Below are 16,669 nucleotides of genomic sequence, written 5' to 3'. Positions count from 1 at the left end.
ACAGTTGAGTTATATAAAAAATAGAGACCAAAACTGTTTTCTTCTGCTGTGAAGTTGAACATTTTAATATGGAGGCTTATGGATATTGACTTGTTCTGTAGTCAGCCTTAAGTGGCCATTCAGGGAACTTGGCACTGGATTCGCTTCACAGTCACTTGATCAAAACATAACAATATTTCACAAAACTTTCACAGACCGCAATATTTCAGAAAAAAAACCAACATCACAGGACAGGGCGTTTACAAAAACACAGACATTTGAGTTTACGTAAAAGTTGGGACAACACTTCATGAGTTCATGTGTTCATGAATAGACACAGCCCTGGCCACAGTTCAATGTAATTTCCGGTTTCTATTGTGTACAACTATCAGCAGAGTCCAAACATTTTAAGTAACATTTAAGTTTTACAGGATGAAAGAGGAGACTGTAATCATCAGACATAGTTTAACAAAGGACATAATTGTTGAGATACTTTCATATCTAAGAGGTGGTCCTGATCTCCCTGGGGTGCAAAGCTAAAATGGGGCCATTGTTTGAATGCTCCAGTGCTCCCAATCCTCCTTCCTTTAAAACAGTTCGCTCCATCTGTTGGTCTAAGAATAAGTATATATATAGCAGAGCGAGAGAGAGAATACAAAGGTTTGGACTAGGATTATTTCATTTAATTTTCCACATCACTGCTGATCAAAATTCAAATGGTTATGACATGGGTTTATTTCATCATTCCATGGCCGGCTTACATGGATTCACTTTTTACACTACGTAACCTGAGGTGGATGGGTTACACTGGAGTAAGATGTATGCTAAAGAGTACTAAGTGCATCTGTATGAAGTGCAAAGGCCCATAACAAAAGGTAAGTGTTGTTTTTTTTCATCTGACATGGTCCTGCTTTATCAAAGTTGAAAACATTGACGGCCGCTTTGATATGAGGGGAAGATGAGATCACATAGTGATCTCACTGGACATCAAAATGCATGTCTGACGTCTTGAAGTCGTCTTTCAAACGTGCTTTCAGGGTTCCACAGAACATTTTTGTGACATTTTTTAAGGCTAACTCGCACGTTTTTGACAGCATGTGGTTTGTGGCCAGTCACAAAGTCAGTTCCACAGAAGTCAAAACAGTGACTGAACGGTTTTATACTTGAGATCTTGTCTATCTAGCTTTCCTGTTTATAAATGCCTTTCCTCTGTTTATCGCATTATCTCCAGATTGCCAGTGATGATAATGTAGTATAGCTAGCACTTTAGGCGAGGAGCCTTGTGTGGTAATAATAATAATGTTTTACCACCACTGAGGAGAGTAAAACATACATTTATATATGTTTTTATATTTGAAAATCTATGCAAGGAAATCTGTGAGACTTATTGAGAATGCTGCAAATGTGGGCCTCACCCAAAGAGGTCTTGACTCAGCCTTGTTCTTCCTTGGTCTTAGTCTGCGATATTTCAATATTAATTTCGTATAGCACTTTTTCAGGTGATTACACTCAAGAACAAAACCAAGAACTGCAAACCCACATGCAACAATTTCAGTGGAAATATTTTACTTTTTTTTTTTTCTTTTTTTTTTTAACACAGGAAACTGAAACGTGGTTTAAGCAGAAAGGAAAGAAGAGCTCTGAGAAATACTGTGACTTGCGGAAGACTTTATGAATAACCACAAAGTGTCATCATTGCTATTTCATACATCTTATTCAGAAATTTACATGACAGGCAGACATCCGAGTACAACAGGTGGTGTGAAGAGAGATCATCCTTTAAACTGGCATAAGTTTCATTTCAGCAAATAATCCATAGTTTAAACAGTTTCATCCAGTAGCAGCAGCTCTACTGGTTCAGTCACTGTGGCTAAGAGCAAAGTAAGCCAAAGGTTCCTAAACTCTTACAGCTCTTCAGGGCTTGGCTCGGAGCCTATTCAAACAAACATGTCAAACTTTGTGTGGTATGTGGTCAAAATGTGTTATTTTTAATCATGCAGCAACGAAACAAGATGTTATTTAACTTTTGCACTTTAATAAGGCAGAGTGCATTTGTCATTGACAGTAACAACGTTTGTGTTTGTGCTAATAACAGGCCTGTTACTCAGGATTTTTTAATGTTTTGTGGTGTACATATATATGACACAGGAAACAGCCATTCAACTTGATGCAATGCTTAAATTATAACCAGCAGCACTATAAAGTTGATGTGCTGCTGCTGTTACAGTCCACCCACATTTCTCACGTTAGTTTTCTTGAGATAAACTTCAACGTCTTTATAAACGGAAAGAGGAAGGAAAGGAGTTGGCCTGAGATAAGGTAAGTTAAAAGTACACTTTATTTCAGGTCATTTTTCCATGTGTTAACATTAGATTCATACATCTCCCCCTGAGCCCAGAAATCAGGAATGTATGACAGGCCATAACCTGCAAAACAGCTCGGAAACGAAACCACATATTTAATATTTAGCACAACATGTGGGGTGATCTTTAGAATAAGATTTTATCTCCTCTAACTTCTTCTTCCCTCCACTTGCCACCTACTCTTTTGCAGTCAACTGCTCTTACGCACAAAGCGTGCCACTGTTCCCTCTTCAGCAAACAGACAAGCCATAAACAAAGAGCTATAAAATGGCAGCGGCACCAACAGAGAGCTTTTTTCATTTTTTTTTTTCTGCCCTCTTCCTCCTACGGGCTCACACTCTGTCACCTGACTGGTGACATCACCACCTGCTTGTGTCATCTTGTATCATATGGTCCACACACCCATGTTGCAACAATGAAGTCGAAAGAGATTAACCACGGGGAGATTCCATCACTGTGGTCATACATAAACATACACATTCACTGCGCAATCGTAAAACTCGCAATCTTTAATACCTGAAGATAACATGCAAAAAGTTTATTGGTGTTATCAGCCATAAGGTTATAAGGTTATATATACTACTGTATGTTCATTACAATAACGCTGACAATGAAAACAGCTTATATTTCTTTCCAGGTTCAAACATTATGGCACTAGCTTTACAATGATTGTGCAGCAGCTGAAAACTGTTCACAACAGTATACATAATAAAATAATAGATAATTTTTTTATATTAATAAAAAAAACATTAAAAAAAAACAGATACCTACAGTTGAAAAAAAACCCATGATTGAGTTTTGAGTTGTGCAACGGTCATTACAAAATAAAAGTACAACATGCAAGTCACCATGATGTGGCTCTGAAACCTTCACATTAAAAGAGCAATGTGAGGTCGTCACTCTTTTATAAATATATACTTCCCATTTTTACACAGAATACCATCTTCTACCCCTTGAACTCATGACTTGACCTCACACTAGATTCCCCTAATGGGTGATTGTCAGTCAGGTCACATCTGAGTCACAGGAAGGATTTTCTGTCCATTCATGCACACTGGGTTGACGGCATCTGATCAAGACTTGTCATCTGCTCCATCTCTTTACCCTCATGACTCTGATCAGGCGGGACCTCTTCGCCCACACCCAACTCCCACAGTGAGATCTCGGATTCGACCGTAGCACGTTTCAGCATGGCCAGAGTTCGCTTTCTGAAGTTTACGCACAGCCCCAGATAAAGCAGAGGCCTGAGGCATGCGTGAGCGCAGCCCAGACCAGATGTGACCATCAGAGCTGTTTTCAGAGAACCTTCAGGATTCCCGTCATTCGGTTCCTTAGAGCTGCTTCTTATAGTGTCTACAATGAGTGTGATGTTGTATGGCATCCAGCAGAGGAAGAAGACCGCTACCAGGAGCAGGATGACCACGTTAGACCTCTGCTTCTGGATGCCTTTAATGCTGGACTGCAGCCGTGGCAGGACACAGGTGCAGCACACGATAAGGGCGGCCGTAGGCATCAGGAAGCCCACCATGTGGTGAAGCAGGCGTGACACCAGCTGCCAGTCAGTTGCTGACTGAGGGTATTTGTGCACACACAGTGTTTTCTCTGATTCTTTCGTAGCTATCACAAAACTCCAGTCAGGGATGGTGAGGACCAGGGACAGGATCCAGACCAACAGGCAGCTGATATGAACTAACCAGGGCTTGTTTCGGGAGTATAGCTGGATGGCGTGAACGATGGACAGGTAGCGATCCAGACATATGCACCCCAGCAGAAGAATCCCACAGTAGAAGTTGATCTAAGAAAAAGAGAATGAAAACGTAAGCTATGATCTAATGTAACATGAGAAAGTCCAGACATCTGTGTTAACTTTCACTTCTCCCCTACTCTGACTTTTCCCAGTACTGCTGAGATTCCTGGATGCGGAAAGGCGGATGTCAGGGGAGTGTTCTTGCTCAATAACTACTAAGTACTCTGAACCCTGTCTGCCAAAAATGTTGTGTAAGCAGTAATGGCTTATAGCCAAAGACAATTCATCAAACTCTCTTATATCTTTTCCTTTCACTTTCCAGTCCCTGCTTGTTCTGAACCCCACCGGGTACTTACATTAAAAACAGCGCCACAGATCTTGCAAAGAAATCCTGAAAAGCACCACCCACAACGTTGAGTGGCCTGTGCAGCCCAGAAGGGCAACGTCGCCAGCAGCAGGATGTCTGCGACACACAGGTGGATGACAAATGTGTCAGATATACTCCAGGATCGCCTCTTCTGAGCCAGAACAGCCAGGAGTAGTCCATTCCCCAGCAGACCTATAACCAACTCCACGGAGTACAGAAGCGGGATCAATACCGTATTACTGTCTCTTGGCTCAAAGTCATCTTTATACTCGTAGTTGTCGTCGTAGTCATAGGTAGTGTTATGGCGAAACAATCCATCGAGCTCCACATCCATGCTCATCTTCTGCTGAGACAAGTCAAACACAGAGAGGGATCAAAAATGCTGCAGTGCCTCAGATGCTTGGATATCAAGAGCACTTTTCTTTCTCTTTCTGTGCTGTCAGTCTTGTGACATGTGAGAATGCAGTCATGAAAATCTCCCTTTGGGAAGCCCAGCTCAGGCTTTATAAACACACTCACCAGTGCCTCACATGGTGCAAATATTACTGGATGAGGCAACAGTGGAGTGGATTTAAACAGAAAGCACAGTTCCCCTTAGTCATGCGCACGCACACACGCACTCACTTAACTATTTTAGTGTCTGTGAGGTATTGTTACTTGCATTTACTGGTGGTGAAGTAGATAGCTATGCAAACACGCCACATAAGCTGAAGTGTTAGGTGTGAAGATAAGGCACATTTCCTGTGCTGATAATTATGAAACACACAGCAGAGAACGGTTTCGAAAGGGAATTAACAGAAAGAGGAATATGTCCTGCAGACACGGCTAAAACTGAAGGGCAAAACAAAGTGGCACAAAAAGTTTAAACCCCAAGAGGTTTGCACATATGTTCTCACTTACCACAAAGGGTTTCAGCTGCAGAATCGGAGGACAATAAGCTCTGTGCGCGCTTTGGCTAGATGAGACTAAATAAGGCAGCAACCTGCACTTATGCCTCCACTCACGGGGTCAGTGAGCTGTTTTTGGAGGGGAGGACAGATCTCCGTCGAGCGCTCGCAAAGTCCAGCCAAAATAAAAAAGGCACCAAACTGTCTTCGTGTTTGCGCGCAAACTTCAGGAATCACCAAACCTGGAATTAGATCTCGTGTTTAAATGAGGCTGAGGATGAATCCACACAAACGAAACCGCAGGGAGACGCTGAAAAACAAGGCGATAAGAAAAAAAAGCTGCGATTCAGCGGCTGGAAGTTTTTACAACACATGCGCGCTTACGCGCACGGACGGTCATCTTACAGCCGTTTACGCGCACACAATGGACTTAACATGTAATTCATTTACTCCCACAGTGGACTGTTTTGGTTCATCAAACGTCACCCTTCTCGCACATTTCCACCCTCGAAGTCTGCCGACTCACACGAAAAACCGCGTCACACGATCAATTGATTTTCAAAATAAAATGCGCAATGAAATTCGCTGCGGCGTCTGCAAATTAAAATCCAAGAAAAGGACTTTGGAAAATAGACAGTGCTTTTCGGTTTGCAGTGAGAAGTACAGAGTATGAAAAAAAATGACACAGTCCGTATAGTCTAAACCATTATTATGGAAAACAGTTGCTTTATTTTGAAGGCCAGATTCCCCCAACTTCCGAATACCCAGTTCCTATGCCTGACTTGACGAAACTTTGTACGACCAAGTGTTTCACACAAAGCGGTCAAACAATGGCCTGCACCAGGAGCCGCTTTGCACTAGATGGAGCTGTGGCGTTGTTTTCAACCTGAGAAATAAAGACAACCATAGACAAGTCACCTGTCAATCAAAGTGGCCATGCTGGTAATTATGCATACATTTATGCCTTAATTTAATTTAAACAGCTGAGCAATATAGAAATCAACCCTCAGTACAGTCGTCATGACAACTTTTTCGTTTATTTCTGCTGTGAAGTTTGGCATTTTAACATGGGGGCTCATGGAGGCTGACTTCTGTGGCCAGCCTAAAGTACTGCAGCTCCTCAAACGTGCCGTTTTTGGCAATTTCATGTTGGCCTCACCTTACAGCCACAGACCTGCTGCGTGGATTAAACCTGCAGGCTTAACCTCGTCAGGGTTTTATAGCAATGTTTGAGAGGGTAATTTATCATGGTATTACTTGAGATAAAAGAGAGAGAAAGAAAAGAAAGCATGTATTGCTGTGGAATATAATACTATTCCCAACCTTTTTGACTTGTGTCCTCTTAGAGAAAAACAGCCTATTGTTGGGGCCTCTTATGATTCAGATGTCTATGAACTTTTGGCAGTTTCCACTTAAAATGTTAAGATGGTTTTCATCAAAACATTTGTACAGTTATTCAACATTTTAAATGCACAAAGAAAAAGATGGGCTAAAAAGTCCAAGACTGTAACAGGACTTTGTTTATCCTTCCTTCTTCTCCTGTTCGTCATCTCACAACGCCCAGGATTTATCTCTGCCACTGTTTACCTTTTGCTGAATATACTTCTGTACTTTTAGTTTTGTAATGTTGGTACTTTAAACTGATCTTTCTACCACTGCTTCTTCTACATTCTAGCTCCCATATGTTGACAGCTGGATTTACTAGTTTCTCAATAATTTGTCTGTTTAAAAAAAATGAATATAAAATTATATAAAATAATAAATTATGAAAAAAACACAACTATTATCACTTTATTTAAAACAACAAAAACAACCTAACAGTATTCAAATAGTTAAATTGAGCTCGGTCAGCTGCAACATGTCAAATCTGCTGACATATCAAGACACCACACAAAAATGTAACAATAATGAGTACTTGTGCTTCTGATGCTAAGTATGTTTTCCTGACAACACTTATGTGTACCTACTTGTAATTGAGTATTTTTATATTTTATATTGCAGTATAGTACCTTTACTCAAGTGAAATCTGATCTGAATACTGCACTCTACAGTCAGTGCGTATGGTTTTAATTTCTCCAAGAAGATTTAATACATAGCTGATCTAAGGAATAACGTGAGCACGATTTATTATTATTATTATTATTATTATTATTATTTATTATTATTATTATTATATTATTATTATTATTATTATTATTAGTAGTAATGTGACCTGGAGTTGTGTTGCACTGCAAGAACCAGATGCATAATTTTCTCTCAACATCACACCTAGTTGAGTCTAAACTTATATTCACTGGTATTTAATCATCTGTCAGATCTGTCAGCACACTTGGCAGCTGTTGCATCAGATGCAAGTTAGACAGAGTAAACTTGCAGAGAGAGAGCCTGAGATATAGAATGAATATATGAACACGATACAATGTTTTTATTCCAAAATATTTATTAGAAAAGTCTTTGTACATAACAAAGCTGTATTTTTACAAAATTCAAAATGACTCATGCTGCATTCATTTCCCCTTTTACAGCATGGAGTTCACTTTTGAAACACGCAGAAAGAAAAGCTGCATCGATTATAAAGAAGAAAAAAAAGGTGAAATGACAATTTCCGCTTGTACAATCATTGTATGAAGATCACTGTTTTACAAAGTGTGGACCCTCTGACAAGAAAGCTACGTCTTAAGGATGTGAAATATTACGATGTAAGATGTGACTAATGAGGTCACAGCTGCTGAATAAGCTTTTCTAGAAGTATGAAGAAATCTATACATTTCACAATGTTTAAAAACACACACATACACAAAAAAAAATCAGTTTTCACAGCAGTTTTCACTGCTTAAGGTTACATGACCGCATTATCATGTGAGATTTAAATGTTTATACACCCACTCTCACTGTAGTATTCTTGCAAAAAAACAAAAAAAACAACAACATGATAAGCTGCACTATCAACAACCAGATGGCAAAGCACCAGTGAAAGAAAACATGAACATTCTTCCCCTTGAGAACATTTTGAGCGTTAATTAAGCTGAACTTACATTTTCATTTAGTTTCTCTCTATATTTCTCACACACTCAACCCCCACAGCAACCTCTCCTCTTGAAAACCCTCTAAAAAGTCTCACCCCATGACAGAATAGGAGGTGTTTTCACTTTCACTCACAGAACTACAAGATGCTGTGGTTCTTCTAAGTCTCCTCTCCCTCCAACCTCCAACCTCCATCCCCTGCCAGCCTCTCTGTGCCAGCAGCCCCTTACACATCCTGCCCAGCTCCCTCCTGAATTTCACCCCCACGAAGCCGTACAGCAGAGGGTTCAGAGCACAATGCGACAGCCCCACGCTCTCAGTAATCAGAGTCCCAATGTCCACTGCACGACCAAAGTGGCAGTCTTCTTTCACAAAGCCCAGCATCTGCAGGCTATCTGCCAGCTGGAAGCAGTTGTACGGTGCCCAAGAGATGACAAACACAGACACCAGGGAGATGATCAGGCGGAGAGACTTGCGTTTTTGGCGGCGAGTGGCATTGCAGAGTGACCTGAAAATGCGAATGTAGCAGTAGAGCATGATCAACAGGGGGAGCCCAAATCCGAGAATCACACTGATCAGCTGCAGCCCAACCTGCCACTGTTCAGGGTTATTAGTGAACCACACCTGGCACAAGACTGCCTTATGATTGCCTAGATCATGCGTCACTACCTGTTTGAAGGTAATGTCCACTCCACTCAGGCCCAGGCAACCCACCCAGATGAGGGCACAGGCAATCTGTGCATGGCAGGTGTTGCGCTTCCAGCCAGAGCTGACAGCATGAACGATGGCCAGGTATCGGTCAAAGCTGATGCATGCCAGGAAAAGGATGCCACTGTAGCGGTTCAGGGAGAAGAGAGCACCAGAGATCTTGCAAACAGCCAATCCAAACACCCACTCGTGAGCCCACTGCACTGCAAAGAGAGGCAAGGTGAAGGCCAGCAGGAGGTCAGAAATGGCCAAGTGAAGGAGGAAGGTGTCCGTCAGAGAGAAGGCACAGGCTCCTCCACTCTGAGAGCTTCGGTATCGTCGAATCACACACAGCACCAGCACGTTGCCTATAACAGCCAGGAAGAATACCAGACTGTACATAACAGGGGAGTACCTCTGTGCAAAAATGTAGATGTCGTCCTGTAAACATGGAGTTGCTTGACTCATGCTTACATCGGGAGGCATAGTGAAATTGTCATAGTCGTCAAAGTTTGGCTGAGAAGAGAAGGGAGAAGAGTTCTGTCAGATTCTTGAAACAGAAAGAAAAAGGTACTTTGCAACATTACTACAACAGACTTCATGTGGGAAGGAATCATTTTTTATTTTTACTGTACTTTTATATAAGACTCATAAGAGTACAAAAACATTCAATAAAATCAGTTTCAGAATCAAAAAGGATCATAAAAGATAATTCATGGATGTGCTATGTACAACAGTTAAAGAAGTCATCTGAAAGTATGTGGTGGAGGAATAATTAATACTCTACATGTATTAAACATGTGGAAAATAAAGCACAGGCAGAGATAGAATTCTCAAAAATATCCACTTACCCACAGAAAGTCTGTGGTTGGTGTGACTTGATCCATATTTGTTGCACAGACAAAAAGGCAGCAGAACACCTGAGACCCAACAGTCAGGAGAGCACGCTCTTAATCATATTAGCTAAACATCCTTTTTTCAAAGGCTTTCTTTGCCAGACAGTGGAGAAGATTCAGAAAGAAGAAGTCATAATTTAAGGAACTGAATCCTTGCAGATTTTAGACAGATGCAAAAAAAAAAAAAAAAAAAAACAGAGCGGGAATAGATCACTGTCAGGGAAATTGTGACACGTACAAAGCGTCATCCCCTTGCATGTCTACTCCACATGGAAAAACATTGTATTTTCTATCGTCTGGATCATGCACCCACATCTACTGCAAGTTGTTTTTTTGTCCAATGTGTAAAACACTTCAAAGGGAACAAAATTCATGTGTATTCAAGAAGCAGATGCTGCTTTCACAAAACAATCATCCACAAATGGAGGAGAAGTGAAAATGCTTGCTTGACAGGAATTTCACTCCATTACGTTCTTGTTTTGAGATTTTAAGCATTACACCACAACTATATTATAATAACTATGTGAAGACTTTCAGGAACATTATTTGATTTTCAAAATAAATTTACAATTCTCAGAATGTTAACATATAAAATTAATAATAATAAAAAAAAGTAGCACAAAATTTGAATCTTGTGAAAAGTAAAGAAAAGAGTGAACAGTCGAGCTCTTTTGATATATGTTGAATGAAACAAACAAACTAGTTCACAATAATCTAATTTCACTGTCAAATCAAGAGGAGGGCACGACTTACTTACCCTCCGAGATCTTGTAAAAAAGATGCACTGCGAGCTGTGAGGCTGGTGTAGATGTACTGAATACTATATGTGATTGAATACACTTAAAAAAAATAGGACAGGAAATGAGGTTAAAGCAAACAGATTAGATATTTTTTTATGTAACAGCTTCCTCTAGATGCATGGTATGTGCTAGTGCAGTATGGACAGAGAACTCCTGAAACGGATATTCTGTCAACATAAACTATTTATTTCCCCTTCAAAGGTGTGAAAGGGTTTTAGCATGTCAGTCGCTCTTAGAAAAACACATGCAGACTCAGTTTAGGAGTCGGAGTGCAGCAATGATTCATGCAGCCCTTTTTTTGCTACTAGTCTAGACCAGAGTGAGACAGAATAGACTGAATGTGACAGAATGAGACAGAATGAGACAGAATGAGACAGAATAGACAGAATGAGACAGAATGTGACGTGCAAAATCCCCTTTCAGTCGTTCTGATTTACTTTTCAAAAACATAATGTTAAATTTGTGAGGAACTGAACACTCTTGTGGTTACTTCGGTCTCAAACTGAGGGTCTTCTGGAAAATTCTATTGTTGCGCAACATCACTGATGTTTTGCTTCCTTTTGCTGCTGTTGTCGACCAATGAACAATAATGCATACAGAAGCATATTGTTAATGTTCCAAAGTGCCTATTAAAGGAAGAAAAGATGCACAAGGATGCTTGAGGGGCTTCTACACCCCTTAAAATCTTCATTTTGCAACAACATTTCCAATCACAATTAAGACAAGGCAGGTTGGTTCAAGAATTTTTTAAGGATTTTATAGTTTCCCACTGAATCAAAGTGACCAAAGATCTCAGGGCACATGGTCAGACAGACCCAGAGAGTTCAACTCAGTCAGTTACAGCTAAGGTAACTGCAAACACTACCACTTTATCCCTGAAAGTTGATTTGCTTCTTTTTTTTTTGCGCCCCTGCTCTTAAGAAAGAATGCAGACCTTACACAACACTGTGTATAAGAAGTTAAAACCAGATTGAGACTGGATTTTCGAGGCTGATACTCATACTGATACTGAAAGTTAAAAATACAGTAGCAATATATATTGGCTGACATAACATAATCAAATAATCCTGATACAGATCCTTTTGTTTTAAGTACTAAGTATTGTAACCAAGTCACATACAAAGCCAGACTTTTTACAGTAATAAAAAAACTACTCGTCAGTGCTCTCTGGTGGACAGGCGATGGAATAGGGACACTGTTTCTGAAGACCTTGTTTGACTTTCCTGTGCTGCACTTGACTTGTTATTCATCAGCTAGTATATACATAAATATCATTCTATCTGCATTACGCTAATATTGGCTAATATCTCGACCTGACCAATTTGTTAGTCAAGCTCTACAAAAGCTCATATATCTGTCGGACTTTGACCCCTCCAATCGGCTGCCACAGTAACGCCTTGTTCTATTCAAAATCAGTTTTCCAGATAACTTAAATGGAGGGTTGTAGTTTTGCTGATTTTTTCAACCAAACCCTGATTCGAAACCTGTGAACCGCAAAAGTGTACGCTATGTGTCTGAGTGTGTGAAATTATACACTGCGTATGAGTCACAGCAGAGCATAACAATGCCGTTAACTGTTCCGGCATGTCTTGGCAGGTTTTTTAAGCAATCAGAGTTTAGTTTATAATCGTATTGCAGTTTACAATACAACAAAACTGCTATTAGGATTTAAGGCCACGCCTCAATAACCTACTTAGGTGAGCTACTTGTACTTGAAGCTCGTAGGTCTATGATTCATTCCTCAAATGTAACATGTGAGAAAATGTAAAGACTATGATACAGTAATATCCATGTATTTTCTATAAACTACTTAAACTGTATGTTATATGTTTATATATTATTAAATATTGTATTTAAGAAACAAAAACATTTCATCAGTGGTTAAATGTTGTTATATCATATATCCACTAAAAGGGTTAACCTTCGTGTTTTGGAGACATTATTGCTTCCTCATTGTTCCGAGTCTCACAGGCTGCACTGCTGTGTAAAAAAAAAAAACATTTCTAAATAAATATTTCTGTTCCTCAAATATGTTTTTCTCAAATCCTATCAAACCCAAAAGGTAGAAACATTTTGAAGTTCCCTTCAGTGTCATAAACCAAGGCTTCAAAGGTAACAAAATACAGAAATTACTATAAAGCCTTGTCATTACACTAAATAAGGAAATTATTGTTTATTATGTTATCTGATATTCATGAAAAAAAAATGCCTTAAAAACATGTTATCCCATGTGATTTCTGTCAGACCTCTAAGATATAAGCTGTTCTAAAACTCAAATAACAGTAATCCAAACAGACTTATTTGGAGTTTAGGAGGCAAATACTGTCAACACCAATCCTAGATGAAAATCCATTATATTTAACCAATATATATAATAATATAAAATAATAATACAGTTAAGAAAAGTCATGAGTCATCAAATTAATAAAACAGGCAGCGCGTTAAGGTTTAATGTTTAGCAGAAGGGCATGTTTAGAAATAAAGGATCAGAGAGCGAACGTGCACAGGAGTCTAAGGTGTCTTATGCTGAAAGGTTTTTTTAAGCTTGGCCAAGGAGAATAGGGGATTTATCAACACTGTCATGGCTCTGCTTGTTTTTCTGTTTGGTTTGGTGTTTGGTTTCTGTGCTTTCCCCTTCCTTTTTCTGTCTTGCTCCTTGGCACTGTGTGTGTGTGTGGCACAAGGCGTGGCTGGCTGCGCTGTCTCAGCAACAAGGCGCTCCTGTGTCTCGTCCAGCAATCACTCCTGATACAAAAGTGCTACAAAAGCCTGGTCAAGACACCACGCTGTCAGATTATCTTGTTTCTGTATGCCGTTATAGTCATTAACATGCTATGGCGTAAGCTTTTGTACCTTTTAAGCGTCTAGTGTTACCCTCGTGTTTTCACACACTACTAGTATTTTTTTGATGTCAGGACACATTCAAGTTTTTCCTTGTGTGCAGTTCTCCAGTATGCCTTTTGTTCAGCCAGTGTTCTCCCATGTTTTTAAGTGAGCTGCTTAAATTACTTTACCAGCAATACCAGCCACCACTTAACTTAAAACTGTACTAGCTTCCATCTCTGCATTTTAGGTCCAAACACAAAACCGTAAAACATAATAAATGTCAGAGTGAGGCTATGACAGGCTATGGAAACAGGCCTAAACTATGGAAAACAAAAATCACTCCAAAGGAGGAAAAAAACTCTAAACTGCTTTATAAAAGTTATCAAAATCAAAATCACTCACAACGAGGAAAATCAAAGGGCTGCAAAACATTAACTGAAAATCTCTCCTAGGGAGGCTGAAAAAACAATTATACTAAGCACTAAGAAACAAATGGCTATACTAAGAAAATTACAACAAAAAAAAAAAAAATCACTCAATTGAGGAAAAGACAAAACAACACTCGAGCAACAATGCTATGGCTATGGACGGACAAGAAAAAAGGCTTTGGTGATCGATCCTGGGACGAAACACTTTGGCACAAGACAAAGGGAGACGCAGACAATATATACACAGGGTAATGGGGAACAGGTGGAAACAATCAGGGCGGGGAAGACAATCAGACCGGTGACACATGAGGAAGGGCAAGTGATCTGAAATGAGAGGGCAGGTAAATATCAAAATAAAACAGGAAATGACGAGACAGAACAAAAACCCAACTTGACCTCACCGCGGTGTGACAATAAATACACCTGTCATGGCATGATGCTGCCTCAATTCTGAAGAAGCTGTCCTCTCTAGCTCGTGGATTGTGTCTAGGGAGTGAAACAGTCCTATCCTCTGACCTCGGTTACTATAGTAATAATAAGAATGGCGCATGCTTTCCTTTCCATCATAAACATACAGCTGCTCTAAGGAGAAGGGAGTGTCTCTCACAACCTGAGATTTAACACTGTCCCTACAGTTACCCAGTTTTGTACTTAAGGGCCATAGCTCATTTTATACATTCCCCATTCACATAGTTGGGCCCACAGTGTACACACACCACACCTTCCCTGAAGGTAAAACCTGGTTTATGAGTTGCTAAAATACAAATATACACTACATGCCCACTTTGTTCCTCAATTACTGTATGCCGATAACGATCACGTCATGTTAGGAGCAGCCTATTGAAAGCTGTGGTACGCCCCAAAGCTAAACATTTCTGTTTTGTCTTTACAGTTTGTTTGCACCTCCCCAAATGGCCATTGTTTGCCATATCAGGACAGAAACTGGCCTTCAGTTTACGCCTGACGTCACACTGAGTATTAAAAGCTGTGGTCATATCCTTGCCACCCCCGTTTGTGAATTTTGACTCTCTACAACATCAGACCACCTTTTCCGGAGCCGAACATCAGGAGGTGAGGTGTTAAACGTCTTCCTCCAGACTCCAGTCCTGCTATGGAAGAGTCTTCAGACAGTCATTCCAATTAATTACAATACCTGTACTAATTTCATGCCTTCCTCTCTGGTTTCTGGGGCACTGTTGGTGAAATAGCTTAAATTTTCTTTAGCTAGAATTAAAACTTGCAGAAGTGGCACAGGACTGGACATGGAGTATTGGATGTTTGCTTGGGGGTTACACTGCTGCAAACAGGGCTAGAAAATGTTGCTAGATATGAAGTGAACTGGGATCTTTTATTTTTAATAATACAACTACCTCATTATTATGACAAACTCTAAAATCAATCACTATGATCTGTTTTTACATCTTATCTTTCATATATTCCTTTTCTTCTTCATGCAGCGATGGCGTTCCAGTCAAATGTGATCAGCTCTCAGCCTCAGGTGTCCGTCACACAGTACACTGTCTCCTCTGGAATGTCAGATTGGAGTTCAAATGTGTGCGACTGCTGCGAAGACTGCGGCATCTGTAAGTGTTCATATGTGTTTGTGGAAATAAGCAGAACTTAGCAGACACCATGAAATAAATACGACAATATGTCACTCACCTCCAGGTCTTTGTGCGTCGTTCGTCCCTTGTATCCTGGCCTGTAAGGTGGCTCAGGACAACGGGGATAGCTGCTGCGTGCCCTTCCTTCCTGGTGCCATGATTGCTCTAAGGACAAGCATCCGCGGCAGATACCACATTTCTGTAAGTCTGATCAATTTGACAGACTAAACCACAAAAACAATGATACAGCAAATGTCGTGCTACTTTGTGTGTGTGAAATGCAGAGACCCCGTCTCCGGGCATGGGTCTGTAAAATTAGATATTAAAAATCACCACAAACTATATGTTTTTTTTAATTGTTTAATTTTTGTTTGTTTTTTTCCATGAGATAATGATGTTTGATCACTAATTTACTGTACCTGTGCTTCTTCCCTAGGGCTCGGTGTGTGATGACTGGGTTGTCATGGCCTGCCTGCCTCTGTGTGGACTGTGCCAGATGGCACGGGAGCAGAAGATGAGAGGATAAAAAGAAGTCTATTTTTTTTTTTTTTATTGCAAAGAAAGAGGATATGTGGATTTTTGCATTGGTTGGTCTTAGACACTTGGTCTGTATTTCACATTCAAAAAATGTTGACACTTAATTAGCTACATGTTGCCAAAGATGTAGAACAAAGTTTATAATAAAAATCAGACTTTATTATTATATTCACTATTATAGCATATTATATACTATCTCAAATATATATTTTTTTTAATTAGAAATACAATTATATACTATTTCAATAAAAGCCTTTACACTAAACCTTTGTCTTGGAAACTCGAGAAATTCTGAGATTTACAGCAACAATGACTTTTCCCTTATAGTAAATCGGTTTATAGTTTATAGTGGTGAATTTACAAACATTATTTATTTGAAATGTAATTATACCTGAATGCTGCATTTCTTGCATACAGTATTGCTGAATAATGTACAGTATGCCATGTATTCATCTAACATTCAGTAATAGGAGTATTTAATGTATGTTTTAATTGAAGAAACAGTATTTCAATAAAAATCTTTT

General features: G+C 39.7%; 3 protein-coding genes across 5 annotated transcripts; 1 reads left to right on the top strand and 2 right to left on the bottom strand.

The window, feature by feature from the left end:
• Positions 1–36: 36 nt before the first annotated feature.
• cnfn (cornifelin) lies at positions 37–16,612 on the top strand. 2 transcript variants are annotated; one of them, XM_019267200.2, is made up of 5 exons: positions 37–854; positions 14,897–15,075; positions 15,462–15,587; positions 15,673–15,809; positions 16,045–16,612. In XM_019267200.2, the coding sequence occupies exons 3-5, from the start codon at positions 15,464–15,466 to the stop codon at positions 16,132–16,134; spliced, it is 351 nt and encodes a 116-aa protein (XP_019122745.1). In that variant the 5' UTR covers positions 37–854; positions 14,897–15,075; positions 15,462–15,463; the 3' UTR covers positions 16,135–16,612. The 2 variants fall into 2 exon arrangements, with proteins under 2 accessions (XP_019122745.1, XP_027142645.1); XM_027286844.1 differs by lacking the exon at positions 37–854 and adding an exon at positions 9,595–9,624.
• On the bottom strand, positions 1,995–5,871 carry LOC104922270 (C-X-C chemokine receptor type 3). 2 transcript variants are annotated; one of them, XM_010735060.3, is made up of 3 exons: positions 5,357–5,871; positions 4,446–4,802; positions 1,995–4,137 (listed from the first exon to the last, which is right to left on the bottom strand). In XM_010735060.3, the coding sequence occupies exons 2-3, from the start codon at positions 4,794–4,796 to the stop codon at positions 3,388–3,390; spliced, it is 1,101 nt and encodes a 366-aa protein (XP_010733362.1). In that variant the 5' UTR covers positions 4,797–4,802; positions 5,357–5,871; the 3' UTR covers positions 1,995–3,387. The 2 variants fall into 2 exon arrangements, with proteins under 2 accessions (XP_010733362.1, XP_010733361.1); XM_010735059.3 differs by having other exon boundaries at positions 4,446–4,799; positions 5,357–5,870.
• cxcr3.2 (chemokine (C-X-C motif) receptor 3, tandem duplicate 2) lies at positions 7,757–10,780 on the bottom strand. The gene is made up of 3 exons (XM_019267198.2): positions 10,708–10,780; positions 9,906–9,974; positions 7,757–9,570 (listed from the first exon to the last, which is right to left on the bottom strand). The coding sequence occupies exons 2-3, from the start codon at positions 9,939–9,941 to the stop codon at positions 8,461–8,463; spliced, it is 1,146 nt and encodes a 381-aa protein (XP_019122743.1). The 5' UTR covers positions 9,942–9,974; positions 10,708–10,780; the 3' UTR covers positions 7,757–8,460.
• Positions 16,613–16,669: the final 57 nt, after the last annotated feature.

Source organism: Larimichthys crocea, chromosome XIII (assembly GCF_000972845.2).
Source record: "Larimichthys crocea isolate SSNF chromosome XIII, L_crocea_2.0, whole genome shotgun sequence".
NCBI lineage: Eukaryota > Metazoa > Chordata > Actinopteri > Sciaenidae > Larimichthys > Larimichthys crocea.
Note: the sequence above shows the minus strand (reverse complement) of the source record. Positions and strands in the feature narration are given on the sequence as shown.

Coding starts and splice junctions, on each gene's coding strand:
- cxcr3.2 (XM_019267198.2), bottom strand. CDS start 9,941: ATGGATCAAGTCACACCAACCACAGACTTTCTGTGG. Junction 9,571..9,905: donor CAACCACAGACTTTCTGTGG/GTAAGTGGATAT, acceptor TTCTCTTCTCAG/CCAAACTTTGACGACTATGA.
- LOC104922270 (XM_010735060.3), bottom strand. CDS start 4,796: ATGAGCATGGATGTGGAGCTCGATGGATTGTTTCGCCATAACACTACC. Junction 4,138..4,445: donor TCTGTGGCGCTGTTTTTAAT/GTAAGTACCCGG, acceptor TCTTTTTCTTAG/ATCAACTTCTACTGTGGGAT.
- cnfn (XM_019267200.2), top strand. CDS start 15,464: ATGGCGTTCCAGTCAAATGTGATCAGCTCTCAGCCTCAGGTGTCCGTC. Junction 15,588..15,672: donor CTGCGAAGACTGCGGCATCT/GTAAGTGTTCAT, acceptor ACTCACCTCCAG/GTCTTTGTGCGTCGTTCGTC. Junction 15,810..16,044: donor GCGGCAGATACCACATTTCT/GTAAGTCTGATC, acceptor CTTCTTCCCTAG/GGCTCGGTGTGTGATGACTG.